This window comes from Natrix helvetica (genome assembly GCF_964273705.1).
Source record: "Natrix helvetica genome assembly, chromosome: 1".
NCBI lineage: Eukaryota > Metazoa > Chordata > Lepidosauria > Squamata > Natricidae > Natrix > Natrix helvetica.
This window is the reverse complement of record NC_138548.1, coordinates 70,295,116-70,315,781: the sequence shown is the minus strand read 5'-3', so window position 1 is coordinate 70,315,781 and position 20,666 is coordinate 70,295,116. Positions and strand designations below refer to the sequence as shown.

The 20,666-nt window shown below is 40.7% G+C and overlaps 3 protein-coding genes across 8 annotated transcripts in view; all 3 read right to left on the bottom strand.

The window, feature by feature from the left end:
• Positions 1 to 1,109, bottom strand: part of KNL1 (kinetochore scaffold 1) — a 39,300-nt gene extending 38,191 nt beyond the window's left edge. The window contains exon 1 of one of the 2 annotated variants that reach the window (XM_081968938.1): positions 901 to 1,109. Coding sequence is in view for 1 of the 2 variants with exons in the window: in XM_081968937.1 (XP_081825063.1) it covers positions 368 to 499 (132 nt within the window). In the remaining variant the exon portion in view is untranslated. Of the gene's footprint in view, positions 1 to 367; positions 546 to 900 lie in introns of those variants that run through there. The other variant, XM_081968937.1, reaches the window with a different exon arrangement.
• Positions 1,110 to 4,585: 3,476 nt separating this feature from the next.
• RPUSD2 (RNA pseudouridine synthase domain containing 2) lies at positions 4,586 to 8,820 on the bottom strand. Of its 2 annotated transcripts, none has more exons than XM_081967307.1 (3): positions 8,331 to 8,820; positions 7,064 to 7,360; positions 4,586 to 6,041 (listed from the first exon to the last, which is right to left on the bottom strand). In XM_081967307.1, exons 1-3 carry the CDS (start codon positions 8,730 to 8,732, stop codon positions 5,283 to 5,285), a joined length of 1,458 nt encoding a protein of 485 aa, XP_081823433.1. In that variant the 5' UTR covers positions 8,733 to 8,820; the 3' UTR covers positions 4,586 to 5,282. The 2 variants fall into 2 exon arrangements, with proteins under 2 accessions (XP_081823433.1, XP_081823432.1); XM_081967306.1 differs by having other exon boundaries at positions 8,148 to 8,819.
• Positions 8,821 to 10,593: 1,773 nt separating this feature from the next.
• LOC309399469 (protein-L-isoaspartate(D-aspartate) O-methyltransferase-like) lies at positions 10,594 to 20,647 on the bottom strand. Of its 4 annotated transcripts, none has more exons than XM_081967326.1 (9): positions 20,492 to 20,647; positions 18,976 to 19,112; positions 16,187 to 16,291; positions 14,378 to 14,409; positions 13,687 to 13,791; positions 12,997 to 13,117; positions 12,278 to 12,363; positions 11,690 to 11,859; positions 10,594 to 10,861 (listed from the first exon to the last, which is right to left on the bottom strand). In XM_081967326.1, exons 1-9 carry the CDS (start codon positions 20,614 to 20,616, stop codon positions 10,849 to 10,851), a joined length of 894 nt encoding a protein of 297 aa, XP_081823452.1. In that variant the 5' UTR covers positions 20,617 to 20,647; the 3' UTR covers positions 10,594 to 10,848. The 4 variants fall into 4 exon arrangements, with proteins under 4 accessions (XP_081823452.1, XP_081823455.1, XP_081823453.1 ...); XM_081967329.1 differs by having other exon boundaries at positions 18,976 to 19,108; positions 20,492 to 20,618; XM_081967327.1 differs by lacking the exon at positions 20,492 to 20,647 and adding an exon at positions 20,113 to 20,330.
• Between the last annotated feature and the right edge of the window lie 19 nt (positions 20,648 to 20,666).

The window sequence follows — 20,666 nt, the reverse complement described above, 5'->3', positions numbered from 1 at the left end:
TTGTGAATCCCCGCAGCTGATAAGTTAATAACCCAATTGTTAAGTGAATCTGGCTTCCCAATTGACTTTGTTTGTCAGAAGGTCGCAAAAGGTGATCACATAGGACACAACAATGGTCATAAATATAAACCAGTTGCTGTGCGTCTGAATTTTGATCACATGATCATGAGGATAGCCACACTGTTGGTAAGTCAAGGACTACCTGTGCTTTGAATAGGGTCCCTTCCAAGTGTGTGAACAGGAGACCAGGGATGAACTCCCGTTGCAATGAACCTTGTTCCCAGAAGGTAATCTGGAAGTGCAGCCATCTGGAGGGCAGCGGCCTTCCCCAGAGGGAGGAGCACCAAGTAAGTACCTCTGCTCCTACCTGGAATAGCCAAAGGGCCGCTTGGGGAAGCCTTTGAGTACAGGATAAGAGAGACTCTTCGGCATTCCTAAGTTGGTGTGCCGGGGAACTTGTACCTGACATGAAAGGGAGGGTCGCGGATTCAAAAGGCATGGAAGCGTCCCGCGCAGAAGAAGCGCAGGGTAAGGCCGAGACTGCAGAAGCTCACTACGGCCAACAGCCTCTCTGATGAAGACGAGGATTCTCGCTCGGGCTGAAGTAAAGCCCTCTTCCCTTCCCTCCCAACCTACAACAGGAGTTACTGCTCATCTGCGGGGGTGGGCTGCGGGCAGTTGAGGAGCAGAAACCTTTGACAGAAAAGGGGAGGGAGGGAAAGATGGGAGGGGGGGAGGGTTGTTTGGAAGTTCCTAAGAAAATGGAGTCATCCGAGGCGGATCTCCGGCTGCCTTCCACGGCTAGCCGCCAGGAAAGAGGCTTGGGGCGCGGGCGGAAGATTCAGAAAAAGGCTTGGCTCGGACGTTCCTTCAGGAAAACCAGCTGCCAACCCGCCTCACCTAATCGTGAACTCGCGCCTGTCCCGACCAGACACCGGTTACTTAGGCCAACCAAGGTTTTGTTCCCGCAGATTCCCTTTTTCCGCTGTCAGGCTCGGTCGACTTCCCCAGCCATTGTTGCCAGAGCTTGCAAGCGCTGAGGCCGCCACAGCCGTCGGATTCAAACCAACCGCCAGGCTTCACGCATGCGCCGTCGCCTCTATTGCGCCTGAAGGCTGTTTTCCATCATGGCGGTTTCTTCTTGCCGTGTAACGTCTTGCTGCATCCCAACCCCCCCAAGTGGCCGCCAGTGGTTTATGCCGAAGTAATGTGTGTGCGTGGGGTGGGGGGTGGGGAGAGAGAGAGAAGACGGAATAGTAAAAATCCGAGCAAATAATTTTTAGGATCCGGGCGGTTTGTCGTGTATCAAAATGCTACATATCGATTTGTCGCTGCTTAGAAGCGAAAGCCTACAGGCAAACAAAAATGAATAGAAGTGTGTCATTGGTAGGAATCGTTTCTTATAAGGTTGGAGAGAGGCTAGGCTTCCGCGACGAGGTGGCCGAGTGGTTAAGGCGATGGACTGCTAATCCATTGTGCTCTGCACGCGTGGGTTCGAATCCCATCCTCGTCGTTGTGCTTGTTTTACTTCTGGTTTTATAAAACCGCAACTGCGTCTTTATTATATATATGCTTTTAGAAAAATAGCATATCTTGTTATAACATTTGAATTAATTGCTGTTACTATACGCTTAACAAAAATGAACACTACAAGTAACCATCACCCATACAAATTATAGATGAAAAGTGCATACTGGAAATCGGGCATTTATTCATTTATTTTTCTAGGAAAATATGGACTAATTATTCAGGTTTTCCATGACAATAGTCATTTCAAAGACAGAGAGTGTACACATTTCATCTTTCAGACATGTAAATAAATTCCATATTTTTAGAATATAGCTGATTGATTTATCCAATTTAAAACAACTCTGGGCAGTTTACAAAACCAAAAGTCAAGTCACAAACATCAACCTTTAAACCAGGGGTGTCCAAACTTGGCAACTTTAAGACTTGTGGACTTCAACTCCCAGAATTCCCCAGCCAGCAGAGCTGCCAAGTTGCCAAGTTTGGACACCCCTGCTTTAAACAGAACACATTGCAGGCTAGGATCAACATCTCCATAAAACCTTTCAAAACACTTCTTAGAATTATTTCGGCGCTGAGAGTTTCACAAGTCTGGGATTCCTCTTTCGAGAGAGCTCTTCCTTGTAGATTTAGGGTTCATTTTTAGTTTTAAAATACAGCTCATTCTACATGCTTGACATCTTAACTAGTTTAAACTAGCTGACATAGTTTATGTTGGATTAATTTATTTTTGTGGGGAAAAAAACTTGCTCAAGATCTTGGCTGATAGGGGCAGCTGATCTTCATTGCCTTTTGAAAGCCAACAGAGTCTGGACCAATTTTTTTTAGGAAGGTGGGTGAGTAGACTGTTCCATTAGAGAAGGCACACTTTCTAATTCGATCAAATGCCACTGCTTGACTAAAAGTTACAGCACAGGACACAGCACAACTGCTGGGAATTCAGGGATGCCCACTGAACCTTTCAGAGATGGACAGAAATGCAATCACTGCTACCTTACTTCTACACCTAAGCCTCAATCTTTATTTAAGTTTTTCCCGAATGCCATCACTCTGCTAAACAATTAATTCCCACAACACTGTCATATTGTGTACTACGTTTGTATTACTATTATTCTTTTCATCCTTCCTAGTACCTATCTCTTCCCACTTATGACTATAACCATGTTGCTTTTATCTTTTAAAATTTAGTTTTATTTTTTCCCTAGTATAATTTGATTGCTTATTAGTAACCTATGACTATCACTAAGTGTTGTATCTTGTGATTCTTGATTAATGTATTCTATTTTATTTTTCTTTATGTACACTGAAATTCCTTGTGTCACATTTGGCAATAAAGAATTCTATTCTATTCTATTCTATTGGGTCGGATACTGTAAACCATCCTCCCACCCCGTCCTATGAAATTGCAGCTCAACCACTTTCTCCAAAACTGAGATGTTAGGAATTGAATGATTACCCAGTATCATCTATCATCAACGCCACCTTTTCATTCAAGGATGAATTAACCACTTCCTGGCTCCACTGCCATGAAACTTCTCAGCAGGACTAACAGAGCAGGATGGACATAGAATCAATGTACAAGTAGCTGAGTTTTCAATGCCAAGGACTCTTTTTCCGCCTTGGAATCAATAAACTCCTCCTAAGATAATACATCAAGATCATGCCTCAGTCAGGTCCATAGGACCTACAGAGTTAGAATCCAACTCAGAGCAGATCTAAGCAAGTTTTTTAAGTTGCCTTGAATGCTACTGCAAGATGGCCCTCTAAATTCTCTCTCCCTAGAGCATGAGTATCAAACTTGATCATGTCACGTGACGTATCGAGACATTTTTTTGCTTTTGCAGAACCAGGGTTGGCGTGGCCTGCATGTGATGCATCCCCCCCTCAGGCTGCCAGCTTGGCACCCCTACCCTAGGAGGATATGGCTCACCCAACAGAGCCAATTATCTGTGATAAGAGCAGAAAAATAAACTTTTCCCCACTATTATCGCCAGTTAATTGTGACCATGAACAGGGAATCTTGGAGCCTGACCATTCCATCAACCTGTAAATTTTGTAAAATACATGTGGAATTAACATAAACATCATTAAAATATAAAATGCAATCCTATATTCATTTCCCAAAGTTCCCCCCCAAAGTATTTTCAATAATTATTAGAATTCCCCAACTTTCCTGCTTTGTGGACTGGTGTGTGTATTTCTCTACGATGCTGGCATGTGGAGGCTGTTGCTTGCGCAAATGGAGCGCAGAGACTCACCCACTGTTTGTGTAAGTGGTGCTGCATGTGTAAACATGCTCACCCACTGTTTCTGAAGCCCAGTTCTGAACTTCTCATGCCCCGGTAGTTGGCCACAGCCCAGAGGTTGGGAACTCCTGATCTATTAGTATCACTTATTCATCTGCATTATAGAAATAATGATATTTTTCTGAGAATAAGTGATATTCATTTTGTAAGATATTGTGAACGAATGTATAATACTCACATCCTCTAATGACAACCTGACACCCGATACTTACTTTTGAACTTCTTGAGTAGTCCTAATTTTTCTATCTTGTGAACTTCATGAGTCAGAAATTACTAGTATGTGTGTGTGTGTATACACTACTTTTCCTATGCTTACCTTTGTACTTGCAGAGCTGAATGTTGTTTCTAGCCATCCAGAGATTACCAGTGTGCTTTCAATTTTACTGAGCTAAATCAATTACATTTCTGAACTCCATTTTTGACATCTTATTATTTATGAAAGTGATCACAGCCACTGCATGAATAGAAATCTTCATGGGATTCCTGTTTTTCTGTTGGAACGGTCACAGAGTAGAACACTTGTGAAAATAACTCATTGTATTCCTCCTGCTAAAGTGAGGGTCTGTAATTACATTTCTTGCCTGCAGAGCAGAGTGCATTTTTTAAACTTTTGGCATACTCTAATAATTTCATTACTCAAAATGTATTAAAACAAAATTGGTAATTAACTGATTGGAATTTCCCATATGAAGAACATGCTTCAAGTATTTTAAATCAAGCCAACTTTGTACAATTAGCAACAGATGTTTTAATGTGTATATTTATTGGAAAGAGCTCAGTTTCATCATTTTTAGAACCAATGATTGCTCCTAGGAAACTGAAACAGCTTTATTATTACACAGCTTTTTAAAAGCAATGAAATAGGCAGTACAAGCTCCCCATAAGACATTAACTATGATTGCAGCTGTTTAATGAGCCCTTTTATTAAGTTAATTTATTGGAGAGGCTATGCAGCTCTATTAAGAAACAGAGCAGCTGAGTAGCAGTCACAATAAAACAGACCAGAGTATGGAGATATATGGCATTGAAATAAGAGGCCCAATGGGTTGTGGGGATCCCAAGGATTGGAAGCGAAGAATGGGGTATCTCAGTGGTGGGGGGAGGCCTTGGAAGGCCCAAGGCAATTGTGCCTGACTAATCCTTCCAGGGTCATTCCTGAGGCACCACTGTGCACGTAATGACCCATACATTTGTTTCCCAAATGCACTGGGATGAGCAAAGATGGGGTTCATTTATCCCGATTCCAACAATACTGTAATGGGTAGTAACTTGAGGATTACTTATATATTCTTACTTGGTAAGAAATATTGCTTCTCCAAATAATTATTTCACTTTCTTGCAATAAAAAGAAAATGCATTCTTTGGAACAGCTTCTTCACATATACTGACTTTTCTTCCATTTCATTTGCAGAAAGTTTCTCACTTGCTCTTCACTTTATAAAATAAGAGTCAAGTCTCTTCCCAATCATCCTGGGCCCAAGCAGGCATTTTGGAACAATATTCAAATTCCATTCCTTTATAGCGCAAAGCATGGAGATACATCACTAACTCTCTGGGTGATGGATCAGGCCTCATTGTTTTGCATTCTTCACATAGTGGGTCCATCTCATTGTGGAACTCAGTTAAACACATTTCCCCACTCTCAGTTTTATGCACATTTGCTTGAGAGGCAGAATTCAGAGAAAGTGTCTTTTCATTGTCTTCTGATTCTTCAATGTTGTCAGAATGATCAATTGCAGTAGTGACCTGCAGAGACTTAGTTCCATTATCTGGAGTTTCCTGCTTTTTATCTGCTAAAACTGCTTTCAGGTCCTCCTCAACAATGTCCAAGATTCCCAGACTCTCTTTTGAGATGTATTCTTCCGCAAATGACTGAAGCAATTCATCGTCAGTTTTATTAACACTGCCCCCCTTGCCCTTTTCAGGACCCCAAATTTCATTATTGTAGATAGGATCATTGACAATAGGATGCCCCAAAAATTGTAGGTGAACACGGATCTGATGGGTACGGCCAGTGTATGGGAAACACTTTACTACACTAGTCTTGCCATTGTAACTGAGCCGCTGGAAGACCGTTTTACATGGCTTGCCTTTGGGATCCACTCGACACAAACCCATTTTGTAAGACATAGACAAGATAGGTTCTTCACAGATAACTTCACTTTCCGGAAACTCTCCAAACACACGGCATACATACTCTTTCTCCAGCTATTAGAAATGAGGAAAGAAAGAAAAAATAACTATTAGGGTTTAGAACGTAGAAGGAATTTGTATTTCAGAATGTTATTTATGCATGTAAGTAATTTATATGCCCATCCATCTCACAACAGTGAATCTGGATGGTGTACAAAAATTAAAGCCTAACAATTAAAAATAATAACCCATGGCTGCTTGGGGAATGATATCTTCCAATCAGAAAAACCATATTAATAGGGCTAAGTCTAATCTTTTGGCCCAAACACTTAAAGGTTAAGAGTCAGAGCTATCTGGATCTACAAGGTAGAAATTGCTTGACATCTAGTTAATGTACTAACTATGTTCTGTACTGAGACTTAATTCTAATTATCAGAAATAAGGTGGACAGGAAGCTAGTTTGAAGCACCTTCAGTTGGCTTTAAAGCACCTCAAAAGCCAGAGACTGATTTCATCTTCATTTATTTATTAGCTAAGGAAACATTATTTAAATTGCCAGAACTTATTATTTACAGCTCATCTACCAAAGAATGCAATAAATGCAGATATATGGCTTCTTAGTCATTTCCAGATTTTCTTTCTTTCTTTCTTTTTTGTGTGTGTGGGCATTCAATTCAGTGTTGACTTCTCGCAATGTCCTGGACTGGTCCTGACTATTTTCTTAGCAAGATTCCAAAACTGAGTTGCCACTGCCTGCTATCTAGAGCTGAGAATGAATGGCTGGTCCAAAGTCAACCAGCTGGTTTGGTTCTAAGGCAGGACTAGAACTCATGGTCTCCAGTTTTTGGCCTGGTGCTTCAACCACTACACCAAACAGGATCTCTTCCAGGAATTTATCAAATACAAAGGTTAAAGTTCTGGCCCTGGAAGTCCTATAAGAATTTTTGTTCGGGCTATGAAATTCACTGAGCATGCAGTCAGTCTCTCTAACATTAACCTACTTACACCCTTAAGGATGATGGTTAAATCTGTATCTGTACTCATGCTGTTGGAAATGCGTATTACAAATATCTAGATATCACCAAAACCAATTTTACCTGACGCTGTCGAACTTGTTCATCAATTCTCTTGGATACTTCTGCAGACTTGGCAAAGATGAGGACACCTGATGTCAGGCGATCAAGCCGATGAACAGTATGCAGCTCTTTCAGGTTATGCTCTTTGCCCAAAATGAAAATGATAGTGTTGTGCCGAAATCCACCGCAAGGGTGAACAGGTACAGATGAGGGCTTGTCTACAACCACAACTTCATCATTATCCGCTATAAACTCAATCGTTTGTGCTGTAACGGGAGGTTCATGGCGGTGTATGGTATTCTCCAGAAAGTCATTATTCTGCAAGCAAAGCAATTATTATACATTAGTTTAGCCAGATGATTTTCTGGAACAATTAGTTTCAACAGTTATGGTCAGAGCTCTTCATATAATTTTTCAAAGGAATCACCTGAATTACCATATAAGAATGTCTGCATTCAGAGTGAACAATCAAGTGGCACTGATTTTTATTCTGGTAAACATAAACTATCATCAAATTACAAATCACAATAATCTGTATGAAATCAGTCATTAAATTGTATTACTGAGATGCAAAAACTGATGCACAGTTCCTTATCCTTCCACATGGAACTAAAGTCCCATTACAAATGGCAGCTGTGCTCCTAGACCTAGAATGAGTCATGACACATTTGTAATAATTTGGGGCCTCATTGTGGTGAGGCGCAACCCACGCAACTCAAGTACTGATGAGGTATTTTTGCATGCCTATATCTCTGTGGGTTTTTTTCCAAGCATCTGTTACCACAAAACTTACAGGGTTAGATGTTTGTTTCCAATTTGAATTGTAACCAATTTCGTTGTATACATGATGTACAATGACAATAAAGACTATACTGTCTTTAAAAAAAACAGATTTACAATACTTGCAAAAACATGTTCATATTGAAAAGGAGGAAGGGAAGAAGGAGAAAGCACTAAGATCAGAAAGCTGGCTACGGCTGTACCTTCACTGCCTGACTTGGCTTTTTCTCTCTGCGTGACCACATTCTCCCACCGGACGCTGGCCGCGTGGGCTGGGTCCCAAGCAGGAGCTCTCGGCCTTTGGCCTGACGCCCGGCCTCCTCACCTTGAGTACGACGCTGAGGTCTTTCAAGGGGTGTTTGTTGAGAAGCAGGCGTCCGGCTTTGGCTGCGGCCAGGTAGTACTCGATGGGGCGGCCGCGGAACTCCGAGTGGAAGACGTCCAGGAGCTTCTTTCCCACCCAGCGCCCCTTGCAGTAAGTATTGTAGTCGTAGTAGTACGGGCGCACCTTGCGAAGTCCGCCCTCGAAGTAGTAGCTGGTTTCGGCGAAATGGGCCTCTCCGAAGCTGACGCCCGTATTCCGCTTCTTCGGAGGCGGCACGTAGCGCTTCTCTCCCTCTTCCAGCGGCCCAGGCCGCTTCATCTTCTGCCCCTTGGACAGCCGCTTCTTCTTCGCCACCGGAGCAGAGCTTCCCCGCTCTTTAAGCTCGGGGACCGGCTTCTCTTCCATGCTCCTCCCGGTCACCAGGGCGGCTAGAGAAGCCAAGAAGGCACGCTCTGCGTCCGGCCGGGTTACGGAAGAGCGGAGCAACGACCTCCAAAAGGGCTCGGCTCGCATGCTGAGGAGTGGAGGCGGAGAAGACAACCACGTGGCGTTTTGGAGCCCCCGCCCCCACGCGACCCCAGTCATCTTTACCCAATCACATTAGTCTATGCCTCTGACGGATAACGTAAGCGACGGAACGAACATGCGGTCCGCTTAGAAATGCGATAGTGATTTAGAAGGGCTGCGCGTTTTGCTTTGCTGGACTCTGGAGGAACCAAGCACAGCAACGTTCACATCAAACATTTTATTAGGTTATAAGATGCAAAATACAAAAGTAAATAGGAAAGCAGGGGGAGGGGAAGAGAAGTGAGGAAAGGTTGGGGGGGGGGAAGCGTTGACTTCCTCTGTTGCAGTAAAATAAGGCATCAGCATTAAACCACAGCTTTTTGCTTTTTCATAATAATAGCAATTTCTATAAGCTCAGATCATGCTTCCAATAACTGCATTGAAGAGATTAACCAGTCTGTTAATAGTACACTCCAGACATCCTAATCTGAATGGGGTAAAGGTAAAGGTTCCCCTTGCATATGTGCTAGTAATTCCCAACTCTAGGGGGTGGTGATCATCTCTGTTTCAAAGCCAAAGAGCCAGCGCTGTCCAAAGACATCTCCGTGGTCATGTGGCATTTGGACCACTGTGCTGCATGACTAAACGCTGAAGGTGCACAGCACGCTGTTACCGTCCCACCAAAAGTGGTTCCTATTTTTCTGCTTGCATTTACATGCTTTTGAACTGCTAGGTTGGCAGAAGCTGGGACAAGTAAGGGGAGCTCACTGTTATGTGGCACTAGGGATTCGAACCGCTGAACTGCTGACCTTTCTGATCAACAAGCTCAGCGTTTTAGACACTGAGCCACTGTGTCCCCTTGAATAGGTTAATCTTAATTAAAACTCGGCTTTATTTGCATGTGCAGCACAGTGGCCCAAATGCACCAAAACTGACTTTTGCTGCTCTTACTATTACATCAGCAAGAAATACTGTATATTGCAGATACGATTAAAGTTGGTAATCTAGTACAGATTTTAATATATTAAAGTGTTAAATGAGTCTCACTTGTCTGGAGCTATCACGGGTGGCAAAGATCAGAATCTATCTGCCCAAGCTGTTGATGAGTATGACATACAGTACCAGCTTTTCTCGTGTTCTCTTTTTAATGTAATTTTTATTGACAACAATAATAAAAACTAATGCAAACCTAAAGAGAAAAAGAAGAAAAAATGACACTAAAAGCAAAAAAGTGCATAAAGGAAAAAATTAGTGGGTTAAAAAAAAGTAGAAAGATAAAAAAAATAAACTGGTTTCTCATCATGACTATAGTCTATCCCCATGATGGCGAGCCTATGGCACGCGTGCCCAAAGTGGCACACAGAGCCATGTCTGCTGTTATGCGCAGCATCGCTTGATCCTTTTTCAGGTTTCTGGTGCGCATGAGCACAATGATCAGCTGTTTTTAGCACATGCAGCAGTGCCAGAAACCGGTAGAGCTGCAAATGCACACGTCAGCTGCATATGTGCACCGGTCAGCTGATCATGTGCGCCAGTAACTGGATGACAAGCTTTCTGCTGCGCATGCATGTGCCGGAAATTGGAAGTTCATTTCCTGGCGTGCGCATGCCCACTAGGTAGCTTCTCTTCCGGGCCGCATCCACAACATGCACACGTGATGTTAAAAATAAAAATGAAATAAAAATTTCTCTGTGCGTGCGCAGAAGCAAAAAACAAAATGGCAGTGCCTATGGCGCCACTGGGAGAACCAATTCAGAGGCATGGCAGGCCTGGGTCGCTGCCGGTTCCAGCAACCCAGCCCGCCAAACTACTACCGGTAGGAACCCATCACTGGTAAGATTGCTACTGTTTTCTGCATTAACAGAATATGTGAAAAATACCTTCCAAATATTAAATCACAAATAAAACAATTTATCACATTTATAAAAGCCAGAGAAAATGCAGTTTTTTATCCATTGTTTATTCTACATTGGTACACACAAGAATTATTAATTGTGAAATATGTTGTTATCCCTGAATCAACCAATTTCCATTGCTTTGTTTCCAAATTCCATCCAAGTGCTTAAAATTACAGGTCAAATGTTACTTTCAAAGAGGAGAAATGAGCATTCATATATAATGTACTGCAAATATCAGTTTTTCCAAACATAGTTCATAGATTTTCAAAAGATCCTTTATAAACTATTTAAATCTTTTAAAGTTCACCCCTAGAGAAAAAGAAATAATTGACTTTTATTACATCACACAATAATTCTTTCTTCCTAAAACCCAATGCTAATATTTGGCTGTGAGTGAAAAAAATACTACCAAAGGTGGCTGTTTAGTGTTATATAAATACTGAAGATTTTGAATAGTAAATTGATACTAAATCATGCTTTCCAGTTTTGGATTGAACGAATAATTGTAGTTAGAACATAAATAAGGAGGAATGGAAGGAGGGGCAAAGCAGGAACTCTCAGTCTCCCCTGCACCAACTACTAAACTGATTTTACCATTGTTAATTTTAATTTAAAGAAGTGTATAGGAATACTTGTTAAATCTTGGACTTACTATATTCATAATAAAACCCTTTAGAATATCAGTATTAAACTGAAGTATATGTAAATTCACACTTAATAAATATACCTGCTATCCAGTCACATGCATGTTTTTGGGAAAGCAAGTTCCATGAAGCTAGAAATACGGAAGAACTTGACTTTCAGCTTGTATGTATTCATAGCATTAAATCTTGGAAAATTAAAACTTTAACATGTCAGAAAGATACAAAGAGATTCTGAAATCATCATCATTTGGAGTAAGATTTTTGAACAGTGGTTTTGGCAAAAATTATAATGAGCTCAAACTCTGAGATTTTATTTTCTAAGATTTCATTGCTTGTCTGCTTAAGGGAAGATAATTCTAGTTTCTATAGTGGTTTAGTTAGAGATTCCATTCTTGTATTAGTATCTATACTTTGCTTAGCAAAAGCCAATTAGGATACCAATTCACTATTCTGGGGTAACTTTACAAAAGAAAAAAAAGTTTTAATATTTTACCGAGGCCACTGTTTTTCTTTGTCTGTCAGAGGAACATATATCACACCCATCAGATGTTTTTCCACAATCTGGCCATCCATCGTTTTGTCAAATTGCATCATAACCTGGTTTCCATTTTCTGGCCCTACTGGCAAAATCAGTCGTCCTCCAGGTTTTAGTTCATTCAGCAACTGGCAATACACAAAAAATATCAGTAAACATGGTAAGGCAAATTGAAGACAAAAAAAAATTAAGCTAAACATTGAGCATCCTAGGAGATACAGTGAAAATAAAGTATTTCTTGAGACTCGGGAACCTTGCCATTTATTTTTAACTCAACTTGTTCTACATACTTAATTCCTGAAATGTTCTATGGCAGATGTCTAGCAAAATAGTTTGTTTTGGTAAAACATGAAAGTTTAAATCTCATAATGTAAGGAAAGAAATATCAAAAGCCTCTATATTTGAAGTATTCTTTTGAGTTTATATTATTCAGGGCTAACCTTCCAACATGGGTTACAGTTCCACAGCATTTTTGGGAACTTGGAAAACAGAATACAAGATTATTGTTTACTGAACGGAGCTGAGATGGGTCCTTCTGTATCCTACCTCCATTGGCACGGTGGGTGCAGCTGCTCCAACATGGATGGCATCATATGGGGCTTCTTCAGGATACCCCTTCCTACCATCCCCAACTGGGGAGAGAGAATGTGGACAGTGCGGATTTTATAAGCCGAAGAAAAATGATTTTTTCTCATTCACAATCCATTTTCTATGAAACCCACAGGTGATTGAAAGTAGTGTCTACTTTAAATTACAGAAACTCTAAATATAGTACAAAAGCAAAAGAAGAACAGAGCAAAATGAAAGTTAAAGAACAAGATATATGCAACCTAATTAATCATCAGGCCTCATAAACACAGTTTTCCTGAAAAAAGGGGGATCTATTTTGAAGTACAAACATCACACTATGGGTATCACTAGAGAAAAGGTTCCATTCAATATTATTCCATTCAATATTTCAGTATTGTAATTTAGTCTCTTATTTTCCAGTTAGTAGGAACTAAGAAAAATCCAATAAAGAACTTCTGGGTAAAATTTTAAAAAAGTCATATGGGAAGCAGTGAGTATCAAAAGATCCAGACTATCCTATTTACCATAAAAATAATTATTATATATAGATAATTCTTTAGAGACAACTCACCCCTATAGCTTTGAAAAAAATATATTTTAAGAATTATCCTTCTACATTGCTTTCTCTACTGTTGAAAATAGCAAGCACCTATCAAATCAAAATTGATACCACGGCAACAAAACAGATAACTCACCTAAAAGTTTCACTTGTCCAGAACTAAGTAAGTTTGGATCATCTTTTCTGACATTCCTAAGGGATTCGTGAACCAATTCTTCTATGTGCTCAATACCTATTGCCTTGCCCGTGGGGCCCACCTATAAAAGGAGTCATGTATACTTCAAACTCTAATACTACTTCAAATTCATTATTATAGAGAAAATAGAATTCATTAAATAATTCATTAGAAGTTTAGTAAAGATCCATGAATTCTAAATAGAATTTTAGAATTTTTTAACATTGATCACGTAGTTGGAAATTACACCCACAAGCAATTTATTTGCAACTCTCTCAGAATTGCATCTCGTTTCCAGTTCCAATGTGAGGGGGAAAATGTGTAATTTGTATAAATCTGACCTCAAAGCTAAATTCCACCATATTCAATGGAACTCACTTTTGGTTTATCTCTTTGCAGTGCTAAAAATCATATTGCCTGAAACTAGTAGAATAATTAAAATAATGTTCTATATGACGTTTTGTCCACACACAGAGAGATGCAAATCAATTTTTTGTGTTTTCCATTTAGTTTCTCAGAGTTTAAGTTTTGTAATAGTCAGGCGGCAATTGCATCAGCTATATCAAGTTGACAGAATACTAACTAGAAAAAACACTCATCTGTAGCAAGAAGAGAGATTTTTTTGGGTGGTTAAAAATGCTTTTTGCTTACCATTCTAGCAAAACAAGCAGTGAGATAGCCACTTCCTGATCCTACATCTAATGCCTTCGCTCCTTCCACTAGTTGATCCTTTAGTAACTCAAGAGCATGAGCATGCTGTAGGAACAAGCATGATGCATAACATTACACATTTTCTACATAACTTATTTTCACAGTTTTTAACTCAGTCTTCCCCCACTTTTGTCTTGAATGAGATGTATTGAGTGACAATTTCCATTACATCAAGCCACCAACATGCTGGGCTGAGAAAGGAAAAGGTTACAGTCCAATACATTTGGATGGCACCAAGGTGGAAATAACAATTCTTTTTTACTTTATTCTAGTGCCATTTTTCTTCCGGGCAAAAAAAAAGAAACAAGTTAGTTCTGACCAACTTAGTGTTGGCAGATAGATTTCTGCAGTATGGGTACACAGGTAGTCCTTACAACCGTTCATTTAGTGACCATTCAAAGTTACAACGGCATTGAAAAAAAATGACTTATGATTGTTTTTCAGAGTTACGACCATTGCAGCATTCGCCATGATCAAAATTCTTGGTAATGCCAGAGTAAGCTGCATGGAAACAAACTGATAATTCAAAGCTATAAAGCTTTACATTGGTGGTCTCTCTGCATTATTGAGTAAATATATATCAATGCAAGAATGTCTTTATATACTCTTTTAATATAAAAATGGGTCTTACCATGTGAGGGGCACTGATAGTAGCCTTGTATCCTGAAATAAATCCATCAATAAGGTGGGTTTTTCTCCATGCTAAGAACCATCATTCAAGCAACATTACAAACACTTCATTTTTTTCAATCCTTGCAGGGAATTAAAAGTGTAAGATGGCGAGCGACCTTTTAATGCAGGTATAATAGTTGTTAAGAAGGTAAGGGTTGCAAAGGGCACGGTGTTTTTTTTTTTTGGTTTTCTAAGGATTTTCACTGAATCATATTTGGACACTTTTTAAAAACCCTTTGAAGCCCAATCTAAGATACACAATACCATTGTATGATTTTCATCTCTAACTGGCATATAATAATGCCACTGACCTTTAGATTTTTCAGAAACAACTCTGGAGCTGCCCAAAGTTGATTCAGGAACTATGGACACTCCTGAATTAAGATTCTTGTTTAAAGTCTTCATATTAATTGAAGTTCTGGAGGTGATCCCTTGATTGCTAAAGTTTATAAAATGTTACCTAAGATGAACCTGGAAGATAAATATGTTGAAGATTGTATGGTAAAATGAGGAAAAAATTATGTATAATATAACACTAGATAAATGGGAGAATGTATGGACTAATGGACTAAAATTTACAATAAATTATAGCTTGAAAGACATTTTTTATAAAATGATGTATCATTGGTATTTAACCCCCGATCGACTAGCGAAAATGTGTAAAGGGACTTCTAATAAGTGCTGGAAATGTAGTCAAAATCCAGGCTCATTTTATCATATGTGGTGGTCTTGCAAATATGTGAAAACATACTGGACAAGCATAACAATTACAATGTAGAAAATATTTAAGATACAAATATTAATGAAACCTGAAGCTTTTCTTTTAGGTATTATATACAAGCCAATTGAAAAACAATTTGGGGTGCTATTCCTTCACATGATGACAGCTGCAAGGATTGTACTTGCCAAGCACTGGACGAAAAAGGGATGCCAACTGTTGAAGAATGGATTTAAAATTGACTGAATTAGCAGAGATGGTGAAATTAACTGCTTTGATCAGAGATAGCAATATAGCACTTAGACTTGTATATCACTTCACAGTGCTGTAGTCTTCTCTAAGCGGTTTACAGAGTCAGTCTATTGTCCCCAGCAGTCTGGGTCCTCATTTTACCAACCTCAGAAGGATGGACGGCTGAGTCAACCTTGAGCCGGTGAGGATTGAACCCCTGGCAGTCGGCAGAGTTAGCCTGCAATACAGCATTCTAACCACTGTGCCACCACGACTACAATAATGAACTATAGAGACTGTAAACTAGATAAATCTAAATCAGACTTTCTGCACACTAAAAACAATAACAGTTAACAGAATGATTTGAAGAGTAGTGTAATGTTTAGCTTAATCTGTTGACCGATCTTCTTTTATATACATATATTTGTAAAAGGGGAGAAGAATTTACTGTTTTTCCTTTTTTTCCAACGAGGTGAATTCTATGTGTTAAATATTTATTTGATATTTGGATGATCTTTTTCTCTTTTTTTGTACACCATTTTTTTCTTTTTTGCTGTTAGTGCACGACATGTTTTTGTTTTGTTTGTTTTTCTGTTTTTGTTTTGAATTTTATTTTTTAGGATAAAACAAAATAAATATACTTAATTTAAAAAGTCTTCATATTACCTTTATTACCTGTAGAATAGTTTGGATGAAACCATGCTTTCTAGTGGTCTGGGACAGACACGCGGTTCCAAGCATGAAAACAACACATAATGTGGTCTCTTATACTGTAAATGAAATAGTTCTTTCTTAACTGACAATAGTCTGCAATCTTACCAATTGACTGAGGAGAATCCATATATGGAAAATTATTGGCATAGTGGGCTCTATCGGTAGCCAGCATCGCAGCATGAACACGTTGGGATTTAATCACACCATTTTCTACAGGAATAGAGAAATGAATACAAGTTATTATACAGTATAAAACTCCTGTCTGTCCCAAAATGGAGACTAGCTGAGGGCAGCTACAGGTCAGATATAGATCATATTCCTTGGTATATAGCTTGGGTTAGATTTTATAAGAAGCTAAGAAAACTGAATTATCTTAGTTATAAGTCAAAGTAAGAACATAAATTATTTTCTTAATTTCTTAGCTTCTTAACATCCATCAACTATATACCAAGGAATGTGATCTACTGTATATCTGAAATCCAGTACCCCAGTGATTCCCAAAGTGTGCGCCGCGGCTCCCTGGGGAGCCGCGCTATCGTCATAAGGGCGCCGCGAAATATTCAATTAATACCTGCGCCCGCTGGGTCTAACGCTGACGTCCCTCTCGGGCTTTGGAGGGAAGCTTCTGCAAAAGCCCGGGCATGACAAGTCTCCCAGGCTGAAATTTGCCGAGCTGTACGCGCGCGCCTGTTTTCCACGGTGTGGAGCAGCGGCGAGATTCTGGGCGGCGAGCGATGATTCCGGGGGGCATCAGGGGGGGGCAGGGTCCCCCTCGCGTTCCTCATCTTCCCGGATGGCCCCTGGAATCATCGCTCGCCGCGCAGAATCTCGCCGCTGCTCCACGCCGTGGAAAACAGGCGCGTGCGCACAGCTCGGCAAATTAAAGCCTGGGAGACTTGTTGCCACTCGCCTTTGCAGAAGCTTCCCTCCGAAGCGTTCCGAGGGAAGGCTGTAAACTTCCCTCCGAAGTCTTGGGAAGTTCTGAGGAGCCCCCCAAGGCAAAACGCCGCTGCCAGGTAGCTAAAAGTACGTCTCTGATTCGTCTCTGTCAGTCTCTCTCTGATTCCCTCTCTCACTCCCTCTCTCTGTTCCTCTCTCTGTCTCACTCACACACACACACACTGTGGTGACCACAGTGTGTGTGTGTGTGAGTGAGACAGACAGAGAGAGGAACAGAGAGAGGGAGTGAGGGAGGGAATCAGAGAGAGACTGACACACACACACACACACACACAGAGGGGGGGAGGGAGGGAGAGAAAGATAGACAGACAGAGAGAGAGACACACACAGAGTGAGTGATTAAGTGAATGAGTGAGAGACAGACACACCCACATACACAGAGTGACAGAGAGAGAGGAAGGGAGGGGAGAGAGACAGAGGGAGAGACAGAGACAGACACACACACACACACAGAGTGAGTGAGAGACAGACAGACAGACAGACACACACACACACAGAGTGACAGAGATGGGGGAAGGAGGAGAGAGAGACAGAGATACAGAGAGAGAGACAGATAGACACCCAGAGAAAATGACAGAGGGAGACAGAGAGGGAGGGAGGGAGAGAGAGACAAAGAGCCAGAGAGAGAGAGAGAGAGAAAGAAAAAGAAAAAAAGAAAGTGGGAGAGAGAGATGAAAGAAAGAAAGAAAAACAACATATGACCACAATTGAGCCCAAAATTTTGGTTGCTAAGCAAGAGCGGCTCTCCAAATAAATTTCAATCGTGGTTTTGGCGAGATTTGGCTCAGTTGAAAAAAAAGGTTGCCCACCACTGGGCTAGTGTGGTGGTTAAGTTACTTTTCAAAAGCTATTTTTCTGATCCAAGATTTGAGAAGTTGTGCAGCGAACAACAAGCCCATCCATCCCATTAATAATTTTAAATCATTAAACGATGTTCAATAAATTGTGAATTTAAAGCTCGTGTTTAATTTATTTTTCAATTAACCTAACCTTAACGAACTAAAAAGTAGATTTCCAAATCCTTAAAAAGTCAAAAATTTAAAAAAATCGGATGTACCTATTAAGGGAGCCGCGGAAAAAATCCGAAGTGTTATGGGAGCCGCAAACCGAAAAAGATTGGGAACCTCTGCAGTACCCTACTAATATTACAATTCAGCCTCAGATTTTTTTTCTCTATTTCATATTAGAACTTGCATAAAAATATTTTTGTGTAGTCCTTGGATAACTAGAATTCATTACAAAACATAGTAACTTTCAACTGGGATCATTTAACCCTAATTAAATGTCAATGGATAATAAAGTTATCCGTACCATCAGTACCATATTATTATCTTACATATTATCTTTAACATAAATTATTTGGAAACATAGAAAGGCATCCCATCACTATCTATCTGGCCAATGTAAAGCAAAATAGGAAGCCTTTTTGCATAATATAGTTGGAACTTTCTTGATGGGAAAGAATCATACACCTTAGAATGGAAGGGATGGATTGTCTACCACTTAATTCTCTCTAGTCCAGGGGTGTCAAACTCGATTTCATTGAGGGCTGTATCAGGAGTGTTTGACCTTGGGGGGGGGGGGGAGGGGCCAGCTTGATGTCACTTGTATCAGGGGCGCCTGGGCTGTGCGGCCCTCCCAAGCTCCATTTTCTCTGGCAGAGGCTGAACTGGTCATGGGCTGGTCCTTTGCTATTTCTAGGATGGTCCTGTGGGCTAGATCTAAGCACCCTGCGGGCTGAATGCGGCCTGCAGGTCTTAAGTTTGACACCCCTGCTTTAAGATTTCAGTGTTGTGCTGTTGCATTTGATATAATTGTTAAAAGAGATTCTTAATTGTCAAATTCACTATGCCACTAGAATTGTTAATTATAAAAAATGTCTTGGTACTTCAGCAATGTTTTAGAAGTCTGTCCTAACTGCTGTTTGAACTCACTATAAAGATTGTTGATCAGATCAGCATGTGTCTTCCCAGTTGAGGTCCAAGCCATGGCTCTCGTTGGCAGCAGTCCCATGAGCAAAACAGAAAAAGGCAGCAAATAGCTCATTGCACATAAATGTTTCCAATCCTTCCTAGCCAGTGGCAGTGGGTTTAAAAAAAAGGAAGCAAAAGATGTTTAAATAAAACTTTGTAGAAACACAATCCTACATCAACCAGAAAGCAGCTAAGATTAAGAATAGATGCCCAGAGGCATACATAAATAGAAAACACATTTGCTGCTAAAGTTCAAAGTAAGCAGAGTTTTTCAGGTTGCCAGAGGGAGACTGGCAATGAATTCAGAAGCTTGTTCGCTTGTAATCCTTTGGTTGGTCATAACATAACAATCCAAATCTGAATTTTAGAATTAGCATCATTATAATAAAAGATCTTTAGCACCATTCCATTTCAGCATTCGTGCAGTTTTATAAATGCAAACGTAGCTAATTTTTATGCCAAGCAGCTCTGGAAAATAATTTGAAAGTTCTAGCTAGTCACGAACACACAGATCCCTCCCCAAAATTATTCTATCTTTAGATACAGAAAGAATTCAGTTGCCTTTCAGCCCCAACTTCCAAACTCTGTTTAAATTATCTGATCTGCTTTAGAAGCCAAGTTCCTGCTCTCATGACAAAAGCAGGTGAGCTTTTCTCGGTTTTACTCCAACACAACAGAGGACTTCCAGGGCGACTCTCCTTCACAACTCCCTCTCCAGGAAACTTCCAGCTGCTGCCTTTGATGGTATTCTTTAGGCCAGCGTTGCTCAAACTTAGCAACTTTGACTTGGGTGGACTTCAACTCCCAGAGAATTCCCCAACCATCCGGGTGAGGTGGGGGGGGGTTCTGGGAATAGAAAAGCCCATCCGTTTTAAAGTTATCCAGTTTGAGGCAGGCTGCTTCAGGCCTTCCTCCTGCATGCAAAAGCTACAGCAACAATTTTAGCGCAGCAAATTCAAAACCATATATGCTGATTTCGAAGCTGTGCTCTCCTGCTACGCTTGCCCACCATTAACCCAACTAAGCTAGTCCTCTGCTTTCACACCGCACACTGAACCAGACCAGCCCTTCGCTAGTAGGGCCTCTCAAAGCACCCACCAGCAGGAAGTGACAGGGGGGATTCCTCTGTGCAAACGCAGTAAACCTAGCGCCACATCCCCACCCTTCTCAGTCCGTTACGCATCACTAGAAAGGAGAAGAGGCAGAAGCTGCGGTTCGTGTCCCGGGAGCTTCATAAAACGCAGTTAACGCAAACGCCCTAAGTAATGCCCGGTTCCAAGATGTCGCCTTTAACTACACGGAGAAGAGGCTTTCATTACTTTAAAGAGATAGACTAAAAAGATGACGTTTGCCACTTCCGTTGCTCTTGGGCGTCTCCATATGCGGGCTCTCTGAAGCAACAACAACCGACGTTGAAGCTCCTTAGCGATATTAAAGACTCGCTTTCTCTAGGAAATAAGTCTGGTCTTTTCCTCACCTCCTTATTTCTCCCTGGATGAATATGCTTTCTTTTTTTCCTATGGGAATAGCGCTCGGATTTAATGCCTCCCTCCTCCAACTTTCTTTTGAGGTCTGTCTTTCCAGCACTCCTGCCCCGCACATGGACGACGCCACAACGGGCTTCCGTTATAGAACCGGAAGTTAAATAGGAA